We start from the raw sequence: 15,729 nt of genomic DNA on the forward strand, positions 1-15,729 counted from the left end.
TTGTGGCCCCGAGATGGATCGAGAATCTCGATCTATGCGCCTCCTCCATCAGAATGGTATATGCCCCGCCTGCATATGGCACCCAAATCCGACCTTGAAAGGTCATCAGCCCTCAACTATCGGTAACAAACTCAAGTACTTGACCAATCACCCGCTCCCTCTTGCGGTTCTCCGGTCTCACGGCCTCAACTTGGGCCTCCCGAATGGTGTCCAACACCAGAGTCATCACTGACAATCTCATACAAGTGCCTCGAATCGGGGCACTTTCCGCCCTTCGGCTCAGCGCATCAGCTACAACATTGGCTTTGCCCCGGTGGTACAGGATCTCACAATCGTAATCCTTCACCACGTCCAACCATCTCCTCTGATGCTTATTTAGGTTGGGCTGATCCATCAAATACTTCAGGCTCTTGTGGTCTGTGTATATGGTACACCGAACCCCATATAGATAATGACGCCAAATCTTGAGGGCAAACACCACTGCCCTCAATTCCAGGTCGTGGGTAGGATACCTCGTCTCATGAGGCTTCAACTGCCTCGATGCATACGCTATCACATGCCCCCTCTGCATAAGCACCGCACCCAACCCCGATATCGATGCGTCACAATACACCACAAAATCCTCCATCCCTTCTGGGAGAGTTAACACTGGGGCTTTGCATAATCTCTGGCGAAGTGTCTAAAACGAGGTCTGTTGCTCCAGACCCCATGAAAAAGCAACACCCTTCCGAGTCAACCTGGTGAGTGGCACGACGATCTTGGAGAAATCCCTGATAAATCTCCGATAATAGCCAACCAATCCTAAAAAGCTCCTGATCTCGGTGGGCCATCTTGGCACCTCCTACCTCATGACTGCCTCAATCTTGGCCGGATCGACCAAAATCCCATTCTGGTTGACGAGATGCCTCAAGAACTGGACCTCCCGTAACCAGAACTCGCACTTGGAGAATTTGGCATAAAGCCTCTCCGATTTCAGAACTCCGAGGATCTCCCTCAAATGCTCCTCATGATGCTCTCTAGATCTCGAATACACCAGTATATCGTCGATGAACACAATCACCGAACGATCCAACATCGGTCTGCACACCCTGTTCATGAGATCCATGAACGCTGTTGGTGCATTGGTGAGCTCGAAAGGCATCACCATGAACTCGTAATGCCCATAACGAGTCCTGAACTCTGTCTTCTGGATATCCTCATCACGCACTCTCATCTGGTGATATACAGACCTCAGATCAATCTTGGAAAACCAAGACGCTCCCTGCAACTGATCGAACAAATCGTCGTTCCTTGGTAACGGATAACGGTTCTTGACCGTCAACTTGTTCAACTCCCGGTAATCAATACACATCCGGTGTGAACCATCCTTTTTCTTGACAAAAAATGTAACACTCTAAAAATTTCAAACAATTTAAACTTTTCAAAAACAACCTGGTTTCATAAAGTTATTACAAAAAGGTTTTCAATATAATTATTATCAGAGTCTTCCCAGAACCACATCATAAAACATAATCATGAGGAGCGGTACGATCACGCCTTTTCCTTGCCACGGTCTCCTGAAGAACCTGAAAAACATTAAACCACAACTGTAAGTCCAAAAGCTTAGTGAGATACCCCTAAAATACCAACCACATATACCATACATGCACAACATGCCATATCATAATAGAACACAGAACAACCATGCACTTCGGGTCTACTGTGTGACTGGTCCGCCGCATCGGCCTTCAGTCCACCTGGTCCACCCTCCGAGTCTAGCCATATACATCGAGTCTACAGTGTGATTGGTCTGCCCGCACCGGGCCTTCAATCCACCTGGTCCACTCTCTGAGTCTACAGTATGATTGGTCCGCCCGCACTGGGCCTTCAGTCGGCCTGGTCCACTCTTCGAGCCTTGGCACGTCTGGTCCGCCCTCTTGGGGCCTATAGCCTATCCGGACCGCTCGCTGGGCCTTTGGGATAACCGGTCCGCCCTGGGTATGTTGGCCTATAGCACAAAGCAGGACCCGCCTCAACCCAACCCCAGTCCAACAACCATGTGCACATAAACATTCAATCATATAACAATTCACATCCAATCAAACCGATCTAGCAGATCACATAGCATAACATCATCCTAACCACGATACCGACCTAACCGGTCACTAGCATATACCATCCTAACTACCAGGATGCAATCATAGCAAAGCAATAACATAACAACGATACCCGGATCACAATCCGATAAAGGGCCGACCTTGGTGCCGTAGGCCCTGTCGATATAGTGAGGATAACTCAACTCGCAGCTGTCGATTGAAAAGATAAGACCGAGATGCTCCGACCACTGACACAATCTCCACCACTAGCCAACACCAATACTGAACTCAAACCAAAAGCCAACAATTACCACAATGCCCCTGGAAGTCAACTGGTCAACCCTTGGTCAAAGTTAAAGTCAAAGTCAACCTCCTGACTGACTCTACTCGCCGAGTCATCCTGATGACTCGTCGAGTCCCCATGCTCAGAACTTCCCCAATCCACGACTCAACTTGCCGAGTCACCCCGAGTCCCGAGACTCGCCGAGTCCAACAACTCTGAGTCCCCTCGCACTCAACTCACCGAGTCCTCCCTTGACTCAACGATTCACGACTCAACCAGAATAAGGTTAGGACCTCACGACCAGACTCGCGGAGTCCAAGGCTATCTTCAACCAAATCGCAGAGTTGTTCTTCCAACTCGTCGAGTTCCTGCCCATCTTCAAGCAACTCGCCGAGTACACCCTTGTGACTCGCCGAGTACCCCTAGATCTTAATCCATACAGAAGCTTTCCAGGCCATGCAGATGATCTAAACCATAGATCTACCCTTCTACAACCCATCCATCACGTAAAGTGGCAAAGTTTATGTGAATCCAAAGAGATCTAAGCATATAACACTCTAGGGTTAGGGTTTGGGACAAGATGGCTTCACCAACCACTCAAGAACAGGGACTTTAATGCACTCTAGACCTTCTCCATTCCAGATCTGAGGTAGCAACCTCAGATCTAACCTCCAAACTCAAAATATCACAAGCTATTCTTTCCAAATACTCCAAAATGATGAATCTAGATGAATATCAGCCCAAGCAACGAAATAATACCTCAAAAGAGAGCTCCAATAGAAGAGAAATCCAAATCCTTGCAAAGCCCCTTGCTCCAATCCTCTAACTCTCCAAGATCTCTTCCAAAATCTCTTCTCCAAGGTTCAAATGCTCTCAAAACACTCACAAACGTGCCTTAGGGTTTTCTGGACTTCAAGAGAGGGTAAAAAGGTTGGGGAGAGGGTATAATGTCCTTTATAAAGGGCTCATCCTCCGAAATTAGGGTTTTCTCCACACAGCACCAACTCGCCGAGTCCAGCCGCCGACTCGCCGAGTTGGCCACTTAACACACGACCAGAATCGCGACCCTACTCGCCAAGTCCACCCATGGACTCGCCGAGTTGCCCATTCACATTTTCACTTTGAACCCTGATGTAACTGCGGGCACTCGGCCTTCTAATGGCCAGTCTGGTTGCAATGGAAGCAAACCATAAATCCCTTGGGGCAATCCTTGGCAATGTGCCCTTCCTTGCCATATTTGTAGCAAGCACCCGATCGACAGACCCCATCATGTCCCTTGCCGTACTTCCCACAAGTGTGGCCCTTCTGGCGTCCAGATCTCGTATCAGCAGACTTGGTCCGCTTGGCTGCCGGCTGAGACTGTGCCGGCCGTCGATCCATCCTTTGAGACTCGGCCTCTTCCCTGTCCTGAGTCTCCAACTCAATCTCCCTCTTCCGGGCATTTTCCTGGAGCTCAGAAAATGTCCGGTAAGTCGAGTTCGACACGGACTCCCGAATGTCTCTCCTCAAAACGCCCAAATACCGACTCATACGTGCCTGCTCAAAAGACACCTACTCAGGGCAAAACATCGCCCTCTCATGAAACTTCCTGGTAACCACAGTAACATAATCAGTACCATGCTTGAGGGTCAAGAACTCCTGAACCAACCGTTCCCTCTCCACCGGGGGAACATACTCATCTCTGAACATGATGGTGAACCTTTCCCAGTCACCTCTGAAATTTCTGCAACAGTGAAGCTTGTCGTCACGAACTTCCACCAGTCCTTCTCTCCCAAGCGAAGCTGGTTCAACGCGAACCGTACCTTCAGATGCTCCGGACATGAACACGTGTAGAAGCATTCCTCAATATCAGCAATCCATCTCATCACAACAATAGGATCCTGCATCCCATCAAACTCAGGTGGCCTTGTGTTGCTGAACTCCCGAAACAACAACGAGTCACCTCCCTGAGGCCTGGCAGCAGCCACAACTGCAGTAGCTACAGCAGATGCAGCCTCAGTCACCGCTGCATAATGCTCGTCAAAGGTCTCAATCAAAGTGGTCTTGATAACCCCAAACATCTCCGGAATCTCGGCCCGGATCGCCGCTGCCACCTTATCGAGGATCATCTGACGAAGCTCCTCGTCACTCACACCGCTCGCCTCAGTTCTGTGGCGTGTCCCAACCATGATGTCTCTGAAATACAACATAACAATATCAGAGACTCGCTCGAGCACGCTCGCACTCGATAACTCGACCCTACTTGTTCCCTAGTACCTAAAGGATTCTTACTTAGAGTGCGCACTGCTCCGGTGTCTTCAGTAGTACGGGCCCTTATACTACCGTCTACACCGCATCAGTATTCCCCCTAAGTCCTCCTCTTGGATCCCAGATCACAAGTGCTCTATATCTCACTGCATAGGCTACCCTTCGGTAGGACTCTCATCAGCTCCTCACTGCAACATACTCGCTCTCAAGCAGCAAAATCCTTCCTAGGCTAAGGCATCACAAAATCAGGCCACTATAGTCCTAATATGAATACCTACCCATCTCTAGCATGCATATCATATCATATCATAACATATCTCATAACACATAATGTATGGGTATTTTGGGAAATCGCCGTTCGGGTGCTAGCTAATCGTACACACTGCTTCCTTATGTCTTTCAAAATCTTTTACTCCCTTAGAAAAATTGTTTATTTTATGAAAAACTTTCTCAAATCCTCAGTTTGAGTTCAGATTCATCCAAAGATGCACCCGAATCCCTCAAACCAAGGCTCTGATACCAACTTGTAACAACTTAAATTTTCCAAACAATTTTTCATTTTTAAATCACACTTTTAATCATCAAAACAATATCAAAATATAATGTATCCAATGTTATCATCACAAAATAATTCCCAGAATCTCAAACATAATCTCTATGAGTGTGTACAGATCATGTCGGTGCCTTCCCACGTTCCTCGCTAGTACCTGAAACACATAACACAACAGCTGTACGCATAAATGCTTAGTGAGTTCCCCAAAATACCACATACCACACAAACGCCTTTCCAGGCCATAACTTTGCAGGATCTTTCGATCCATATGTCTCAGGGGACTTCCATCCCGAATCCTGGTAGACCTTCCGGTCATACCCGTATCGACCTTCCGGTCCGTAACCTCTTGACCTTCCGGTCCATAACCTCTTGACCGTCCGGTCCATAACATACATAACATTTATAACACATACATATCACATAACAACATACAGCTCATACATCTCATAGCATATAAGACCTTCCGGTCACACACAGGTATCCTTCCAGGTACAGTATAGTGAGAAGACTCACCTCAATGAAGTCGGATAAACTCTTGTGCTCGATGTCCTGACTTAGCCTCCTCCTATTATTTAAATAACATCCTGATTAGAATTTTCTCTCTTGATCTCATCTCTACAACTGGGTAGAAGGCCATTCTACCCTACCCATAACTCTCCTGAAACAGTCTTGACCAAAACCCTAAAGTCAACAAAAGTAATTGGTCAAACTTTGACCCGACTCGTCGAGTGCACATGGGTGACTCCGCGAGTCCATGCGGGTTCTCTGAATCCTTTCAGCCTCTCTTGACTCGTCAAGTCATCCTTCCACTCGACGGGTTACACCTAACACGAATCGCGGGGCAACCCCGACTCGACTCGTCGAGTCCACTTATGGACTCGGCGAGTTGCCGCCATGCTTAAACTCAAATGACCTTCTGAGGTTAGATCTGTTCCTCTAATCCATAGATCTAACCTCCCCAAGCTCAATAAACACGTAAAGGTTGGAACTTGATACTCATACAACGTCCAAATGACACTACTTGATGATTTAGTCCCAAATACAACACTTTAAGTCCATTTCTTCCATAACCCAACATAAAGCAAGATGAATAACATCCTCTGGACCACTATGGGTCCAGATCTGAAGTCTAACATGATAAGGGACCTTATTCTCAACAAATCAACCCAATAAAGGGTATAGGAAACCCTAGATCCATGGATTCTTTAGCAAAACAGAAAAAGGGTCGATATGCTACCTCAAAGATGATGCCCTCTGCTTGAAATCCACAAATATGCAACCTCCTTGGCCTCCTCTAAGCTGGAATCAACTTCTTCTTGCAAAACAAACCCACAAAGGTCCAATAATGGCTTCTTCTCTCTCACAAACGCTCAGGCACTATTAGGGTTTCTCTCAAGGGTCTGGTAGCCGCAAATGGTGGCTATAAGGGTCCTTAAATAGGTCCCAAACCTAAGAATTTATGGTTTCATTAAACAGCGTGGACTCACCGAATCCACTCATGAACTCGCCGAGTCCTTCATTAAATCAGACCAAAAATGCGCGATCCCACTCGGCGAGTCAGAGCGCCTAACCAATGACATTGCCTCATGTTTTGATTTGGCTTATCCATGAGGTACCTCAAGCTCTTGTGGTCCGTGTAAATGGTACAACAGACCCCGTAGAGGTAATGTCGCCAAGTCTTGAGGGCAAAACAACCGCCACCAACTCCATATCGTGCGTCGGGTAGTTTGTCTCGTCAGGCTTCAGTTGCCTCGAGGCGTAAGCGATGACGTGCCCCCTTTGCATCAATATTACAGCCAAACCCAAGATGGATGCATTACAGTACACTACAAAATCCTCTACGCCCTTTGGCAGGGCTAAGATCGGCGCCTCACACAACCTCTGCCTCAATGTCTCGAACGCCACCTGTTGCTCAGGCCCCCAACGAAATACAACGACCTTCTTCATCAACCGAGTCAAGGGTACTGCTATCTTGGAGAAATCCTGTATGAATCTCTGTTAATAGCCTGCTAAAGTGAGGAAAATCTGAATCTCAAATGGAGACTTCAGAACCTCCCATCTCATCATGGCCTCCACTTTGGCCGGGTCGACCAAAATACCGTTCTGGTTGACAAGGTTCCCCAGAAACTGCACCTCGCACAACCAGAACTCGCACTTGGAGAACTTGTCACTCATTTGACTTGATATTCGAGGGATGGGATAGAACTTGCTATTGAAAGCTTTGAGCAACTCTTCTCATGTATGGATAGATCTTGGTGGTAAGTTGAACAACCACTCTCTAGCGTTATCTTCCAAGGTAAGTGAAAATGTAGTTAACTTGAAATCATCTAATGTCACATGTTCGGGTAACATACTAATACAAATCATATGAAAAGACTTCAAGTTCCTTTGAGGGTCTCTCTATCTAAACCATGGAACTTGGTGAGTTGATGTATGAAACTCGACTTCAATTCGATCATTCGATGGTTTGCGAGATAAATGATACCAAAAGGTGTGTGGGTAACATCATACTCTATAATTGGGATTTACGGCGAGTTGGATTGATTGGGATACCAAAAGGTGTGTGAGTAATATCATACCAAAAAGTGTCAACTCTTGAGGAGGGTTGGATTGATTAGGATTTTGTTGCTTGTAATTGGGAGGTTGTTTTTATGGCGAGTGTGGATATTGTTCGTGATTGTATATTTGTGGTGGATAAGGTTGATAGTTAGGGTATTGGTTGTACATGGATTGTTGTTGTGAGTAAATAAGATATTGGTACATTTGAGGTTGTTGGTAAATAGGATGTTGTTGTGGTTGAAGGACTTGATGTTGTTGAACTTGAAGAACATTGTTTTGAGGTTGATTGTTTTGGTGGATGTTTTGGTTTTGTGGTTGTGGTTGTGGTTGTGGTTGTTGGTAATTTGGTTGATTTTGTTTAGGAGGGGGTAAGTTAGGATTCTCATAATTCTAAGGCGGTGACATATCTATGAGAGGTTCTTGGTGTTCGGGTTTTCTTTGATTTTGGTGTTGAGTTTGTCTTTGATTTTGGTTTTGTTATTGGTAATAGGGATGAGCATGTGGACCGGGGAACCAGCCGGAACCGGTACCGGAACCCGATGGAACTGGTCGGGCCGGGACCGGGACGTTATTTTTGTGGATTTTTGGAATCGGGAACCAGAACCGGAAAAAACCGGAACTGTATGATGCTATTTTTTGAGGACCGGTTCCAACATTTGAAGACACGACAAGAACCGGGAACCGGTAGAACCGTCGGTCCGATTCGGTTCTTGATTTTGGCCGAAGCCGGTTCCCGGGTCGGGTCCGGTTCCGGCCAGTTCGGTCCTTCTGCTCATCCCTAGTTGGTAATTTGGTTGATTTTGATTTTGGTAATTTTTTTTTGTTTTGGTGTTGAGGTTCTTTGTTGTCTTTCGTGTTGGTGGTGGTACATCCAAGTCTTCAACACACCAAGCACAAAACCTCTTATATAGATCTAGTAAAGCCCAGTAACTCCTCGAAAGCCAATACAACCCATCAACGCGACACCAAACTAATCCACAACCGCAACGAGACTCCAAAAACCTACACACCTTACACAAAAGAGAAAACACCCTATACGATCCCAGATAAAGAACGGAAATAATATGTAATGCAATAATAACAAAAAGGCTAAAAATAGTAAAATAAACTACATAAAAACAATAAAAAAAAATAAACTATCAATAACTAACTTTCTTCAAATAAAAACAATGTAAACAACTTTTCATTTACATTAGACGTTAGACATTAGAATAGTAAAAAGATAGTAAAGTGACATTGAGGTTTTTAAGCCCATTGAAATAATATACATAACGACACCTTTTTGTGATGGATTCTATACAATGAGAGCTAGTTTTTCAAATAATCATATCATACATGATATATCTACATTCTACAATGTGAACAACTTTTTAATAAATGGTGTGGCTTAGACATTGCATTAGTAGCCCATAAATCAGAAAAAATGGATACACAAATGAAGTACTCTTCGTTAATTCTACATTTTATCAACCGTCAACTATAACTCCATTAGTTTTACCGTTGCTATAAAACGCCAAAAAGGGCCGGTTTTATATGCTGGTTTACAATCTCCCAAAACCCGAACCTATCATCTCCCGATCGCTTTACCTCAATGAGGTGAAGATTAGCCGTAATCTCGTGTATTTCACAATCAATGGCTAAACCACCATTTATGCCTTCTTCTAAACCATCCATCTTTAGCAACACTCCATTGTTTTTCATCACTTTCAACTTCCAAGTTTTGGCTATTTCTTCCAGCTTCAAAATGATAACCCCACGCGTCTGTCTTGACATGAACCTCACTTCTTTCTCATCTTCAGCATTGTGGTAGAACAATCCCGACAAGTTGACTCCTCGAGACAACGCAATGATATCAAATGCGTTTAATTCACCATCTTTTTCCAAACTGTCTGTTGTTGCTTTTGTTAGATATATGGAGTCACTAGTTTTCTCTACATGAGAGTCCTTAAGTGAATCGGAACGGTTTTCTAAACTGTTAGAAACCATTTTGTCCGTTCTTTGTGGTTCAGACACCAAACCCATTTTAAACCACGGGGTTTCCATTATTTCAGCAATTGAAACCCTTGTTTCAGGGTTTGGATCCAAGATCTTTGACACTAAACTTTTTGCTTCGTAGGGGAACGAATTTGGAAACTTGAATTTTCCCATTGTGATCTTTCTATACATCTCCATGAGGTTAGAATCATGAAATGGAAGAAAACCAGCCAAAAGCACAAACAAAACCACCCCACAAGACCAAATATCCGATTTTTCCCCATCATACCCTTTCTGGTCAATCACTTCAGGAGCAACATACGAAGGGGTACCACAACTTGTATGAAGCAAACCATCTTGCCTCCTTGTTTCATCCAAAGCACTCAAACCAAAATCTGAAACCTTCAAATTCCCTTCATCATCTAATAACAAATTCTCAGGTTTCAAATCCCGGTGGTAAACTCCCCGGCTATGGCAGAAACCGATGGCACCGATGAGCTGTTGAAAGTATTTTCTTGCAGCATCTTCTTTCAGCTTCCCTTTAATCAGCTTATCGAAGAGCTCACCTCCTTTAGCGTATTCTAAAACGAAGTAAATCTTGGTTTTGCTAGCCATGACTTCGTGGAGCTGTACTATATGCGGGTGTTTGACTAATTTCATCACCGAGATCTCTCTCTTTATTTGCTTCATCATTCCGGCTTTCATTACCTTTGATTTGTCTATGATCTTAATTGCAACACTTGTCCCGGTTTCAATGTTCCTTCCATGGTAGACTTTTGCAAAATTCCCATGTCCAATCATCTTCCCTAACTCGTAACGTTGCATCAAAACACCCTCTTTGTTATCCATTTACTACAATTAACCGAAAAAGCTCTAACACTTTCAACGAATTGAAGAGATATGGTCAAAACACGTTTTCGTGCTCTTACTGGGATTCTCAGTTTTATTTTAATGGACTAGATCTGGACTATATATGATGATGGAGAGAATGAAGATGAACTGTTGGATGGGAAAGACAGATATACCAGCAAATCTATGAGTAGACCTGAAATAGAAGAATGAACTGTCAGATACATATTTTTAATCATCAAAATATAAAGTGAAGACGGTATTCTTGCTTCCAACTCGATATGAGCTGTCAATCTGTCATACATTAAAAGTCAAGAAAGCTCGCTAGTCGACAGTAACATATATTCATAATACAACATTCAAAAGATCTAGTTAATTAGCGCAGATTCAACATCATGTTTTAAGGAGTCCTAGAAAATGAAGAGTTCAAACGGCAGACAATTATCACATTATCGTACAACTGAAAGTAGATTTACCGCAAAAGAAACTCTAGCTATGAATTCGCACAAGAATACAAGAAGCTTAAAAATTCATGGAAACATGCATCATTGAAGATACATATATTACCAACTACTCAACAGAGATAAATAGGAATTGAAATCAATGAGTACCCAAGAATCATATATTACCTTCTGCGATTCGAACTTGGGAGCTGTATATGGTGCACAGAAGGGAAGAGAGGAAAAGATGCTAAAACTAATACATACACAATAACCTGATTGCCATATATAAAAAATCTAGGAGATTGAATTAAACAGGAAACTTATTTAAAATAATAAAAATATATATAGGCTGAGTCGTTGAGATATGGCATGTTTCCTTCACTCGTTTTCTACAACTGCTTTAATTATATTCCTTCATTAAAACGTGTTGGGGGAATGGTAGGTTTCTAGGTGGGTGTTGGACTCTTGTCTGTTATATAAATAGAAAACTAAATAAATTAGTATATTAGAGCATTTACATTTGTAAACCTTTTTATCTGCCACCTTAACAAAACAAAAAGGTAATGATTTCTTCGTTATTTTTTTTCACAGATCTTAAGGTTTTTCAACTTTCATTTATATATTTAATAATACAAATAATATATATATATATATATATATATATATATATATATATATATATATATATATATATATATATATATATATTAAAATTCTCCTATCTTAGCTACTATAACTTTGCTAAGGATTTGACAAAAATGGTTCTTTTTTTATATATACATGTTCAATTGTCTTTCATTTTAACTTTGCTAAAGATTTGGCAAAAATGGTTATTCCTTTATATATACATGCTTTTTGTCAATTTTGCCCCTATTCTTTAGTCATTTTGACACTTTTTGTCCATCCAATCAAAAATTTTACATTTTTTAAAAACTTTTTAACATTCAAAGTTTGGCCACAAAACTTTAAGGAATTGACAACTTTGACCACTTTTCTAAAAACTTTCTAATTTCAACCCTTTAATTTTTTATTTATTTTGACATTTTTGGTCCTTACAGTCTAAATTTTTATATTTTTTCATAAAAAAACACAAAAAAACGGCCCGGGACAAAGTCCGGGTTTGTCCTCATATTTAACTTTTATTGTTTTTTCCTGTCCGTTGCACTTTCTGCCGACTCTCATTTACTTCTTTTGGTATATTTTTTATATATTGGTCCGCATATTTATTTTTTTGTTTTCTTCCTGCCTCTATCTATCCGTCTCCGTCTGTGAAAATTAGGGGTCGAATTATCCCACCTGCATCTTTTAACAAAAACAACATTCAAATCAGACGCACACAACCCATGCGGAGCATGGGCAACATATCTAGTTTATATTAAAACCAATTGCCTTAGGAATAGTATCTTTTGTTGTTTAATATTTTAACCACAAAACTTCCTTATTTCTCATTTTTGCCACAAAACTTTCTTATGTTGGCAGATTTGGTCCCTAGACTTTCGTTGGTTAGCAATTTCCATCCCCTTAACAATGGTATTAGATGACTAAATAATATATAATATGTAACTTTCTTGTCCTAGAATCTATTGACGGAGATGCAAATTTTGTAAAAAAAAATAAAAAGTTTCAAAAGTCTTGAGATGCACAAAACATTGTTAGTGTGTTTTGTATTTATCCTCATGTGATGACTTTAAGAAGGGTTTCTATGTGTGTCTCTGAGATATCCACTCGAATTATCTGAAAATGACATAAAACGCTAGTAGTACGAGAATCCTAACGAATACCATCAGTTGAACATTATTTAAACTAATGATATGCAAATGTGTAAAATATGATGCTAACTGTTAATAAAAATACCCTAAAAAATGCATAAAATGACATCTATCAAATCTTCACAAGCTTGAATTGTACATGTCATCAAGTGATAAAACGATTAAACATTATAACTGAAATGGAAAGATATAGCGACATAAAAAGAACTTAGAATTAAATAAAGGAAACTAAAACATTGTAACACCTGCTCCAGGTATTATTTAAATTATCTAATTTTCTTAGGGTTTTATGCATGGACTCGACGAGTTGGGGAGCTCCAACTTGGCGAGTAGAAGTTATTATGAGGACGCAGATTTTCAATCCTACTCGACGAGTCAGAAGGCCCTGACTCGACGAGTAGGTGTTGTAAAGGAAAACTCTAATTTTTAGGGTTTGCACCCTATTTAAAGAACATAATCCGCCTCTTGTGGCCTCCCTTACCACCCTATTAGCCAGAGAAAACCCTAGTTGGACCTTGCACCTTCTTGAGTGAGAGAAAGAGCTTTTGTGAGCAATTTTGGTGTGTTTGTGAATTATTTTAGAGCTTGAAGAAGAAGGAGCAAGGAGAGCAGCAGTAGAGTGGTAAGTGGAGTTTCACATTGATTTGGTGTCGAGTGCCGCTCCGATAGCGAAGGCACCGTACCAGCTAGCACCGCTCGAGACGCAGCAGCTATCTACGCAACTTCAGGAGCTGCTAAACCGAGGGTTTATTCGTCCGAGCAGCTCCCCGTGGGGAGCTCCTATCCTATTCGTGAAAAAGAAGGATGAATCATGCAAGATGTGAATTGAGTATCGTGAGTTGAACAAGCTAACGGTGAAAAACCGTTATCCGTTACCGAGGATTGATGATTTGTTCGATTAACTACAGGGTGCATCATGGTTTTAAAAGATTGATCTTCGGTTAGAGTATCACCAGATTAGGATTCAGGAGGAGGATACACCGAAGACAGCTTTCAGGACTTAGTATAGGCACTATGAGTTTGTGGTGATGCCATTTGGGCTCACCAGTGCCCCAGCAACATTCATGGATCTCATGAACAGAGTGTGCAAACCGATGCTAGATCAGTCGATGATTGTTTTTATTGATGATATCCTGGTCTATTTTAAGACCAAGGAGCAGCAAGAGCAGCATCTGAGGGAGGTATTGGAGACTCTAAGGGCGGAGAAGCTTTATGCAAAGTTCTCCAAATGTGATGTTTGGCTGCAATAGGTACAGTTTTTGGGGCACATCATCAATTAGGAGGGTATTTCGATTGATCCAGCCAAGGTGGAGGCAGTGATGCGGTGGGAAGTACCGAAGACCGCATCCGAGATCTGTAGCTTTTTGGGTTTAGGGGGCTATTATCGAAGATTTATCTAGGATTTCTCCAAGATTGTTGTTCCAATGACCCGCTTGACCAAGAAGAATGTGACATTTCGATGGAACACGGATCAACAGTTGGCTTTTGAGACTCTGAGACGGAGGTTATGCGAGGCTCCGATTCTAGTACTACCTGTGGGGTTAGATGATTTGGTGGTATACTGTGATGCGTCGATCTTAGGGTTAGGTGCGGTACTAATGCAAAGGGAGCATGTGATAGCCTACGCCTCGAGGCAGTTGAAGCCTCATGAGGCGAACTATCCCACTCACGATCTGGAATTGGGGGCAGTGGTGTTTGCCCTCAAGATTTGGAGGCACTACTTGTGTGGAGTACGTTGCACGATTTATACTGATCACAAGAGTTTGAAGTATTTGATGGATCAATAGAACCTCAACATGTTGTAGAGGAGGTGGTTGGACGTACTGAAAGACTATGATTGTGAGATCTTGTACCACCCAGGAAAGGCCAACATGGTGGCCGATGCTTTGAGACGCAAGGCGGTCGGTTCCCCGATCGGCAATGTATGTTTGAGGACGACGGTGATCTCCCCATTATTGGATATGATCAAGGAGGCTCAAATCGAGGGTGTGAAGAAAGAGATTGGAAGATAGAGCGTATTTGGGGTCAGTTTCCTTGTTTGTTAAGGATAGTCATGGTCTCCCGATGCAGTGTGGTCGGGCATGGGTACCGTTGACTGGAGGAGTGAGACAGAAGATACTGTAGGAGGCACACAAGTCCAAGCTCTCTATACATCCGGGAGCTACAAAAATGTATAGAGATCTGAGACTGAGCTACTGGTGGCCCTACATGAAGTGGGAGATCACTTGGTTCATTGAGTGGTACTTGACCTACAGGAAGGTCAAGGACGAGTGTAACATCCCAAGTTCAGAAGTGAAAGTTTAGGGTTCAAAGTGTAAATAAGGATGGTCAACTCAGCGAGTCCATGGGTAGACTCGGTGAGTTGATTCGCAATTTTGGTCGCGTGTTATGTGGCCAACTTGGCGAGTCGGCAGCTGGACTCGGCGAGTTGGTGCTGAAGAGAGAAAAACCCTAATCTTCAGGATTTCACCCTATTTAAAGGACTTAATGTCCTCCCCTCAGTCCCCTTAGCCCCTTTTGAAGTCCAGAAACCCTAAATCCGTTTGTGAGAGCATTGGAGAGTATTTGGAGCCTTGATAAATGCTTGGTGAAGAGATCTTTGAAGATTAAGAAGGTTAGAGCAAGGGGCTTTGCAGAGATTTGGTTCATTCTTCAGTTGGAGCTTCTTTTTGAGGTAATAATCTATTGCTTAAGCTCCTTGATCCTTTGTTGCTTGATTTTTGGGGCATTTCTAGAGTTATTTCGGGTTTGGAGGTTGGATCTGAGGTTGCTACCTCAGATCTGGACTTGAGATGGTCCAGAAGATCATAAAGTTCCTTTTCTTGAGTTGTTGGTGAAGCCTTCTTGTCCCAAACCCTAGCCTAGAGTGTGTATGGCTTAGATCTCTTTGGATTCGCGTAAAGTTTTCCACTTTATGTGATGGATGGCTTGTAGAAGAGTAGATCTATGGATTGGAGCCCCTGCATGGCTTGGAAAG

General features: G+C 42.8%; 1 protein-coding gene across 1 annotated transcript; it reads right to left on the minus strand.

Moving 5' to 3' along the window:
* Positions 1–8,948: 8,948 nt before the first annotated feature.
* Positions 8,949–11,346, minus strand: LOC145054801 (CBL-interacting protein kinase 18-like). Its single transcript, XM_079003060.1, has 2 exons — positions 11,170–11,346; positions 8,949–10,736 (listed from the first exon to the last, which is right to left on the minus strand). Exon 2 carries the CDS (start codon positions 10,538–10,540, stop codon positions 9,221–9,223), a length of 1,320 nt encoding a protein of 439 aa, XP_078859186.1. The 5' UTR covers positions 10,541–10,736; positions 11,170–11,346; the 3' UTR covers positions 8,949–9,220.
* Between the last annotated feature and the right edge of the window lie 4,383 nt (positions 11,347–15,729).

This window comes from Lactuca serriola, chromosome 5 (assembly GCF_051521515.1).
Source record: "Lactuca serriola cultivar US96UC23 chromosome 5, Lser_US96UC23_V15, whole genome shotgun sequence".
In the NCBI taxonomy this organism is placed as follows: domain Eukaryota; kingdom Viridiplantae; phylum Streptophyta; class Magnoliopsida; order Asterales; family Asteraceae; genus Lactuca; species Lactuca serriola.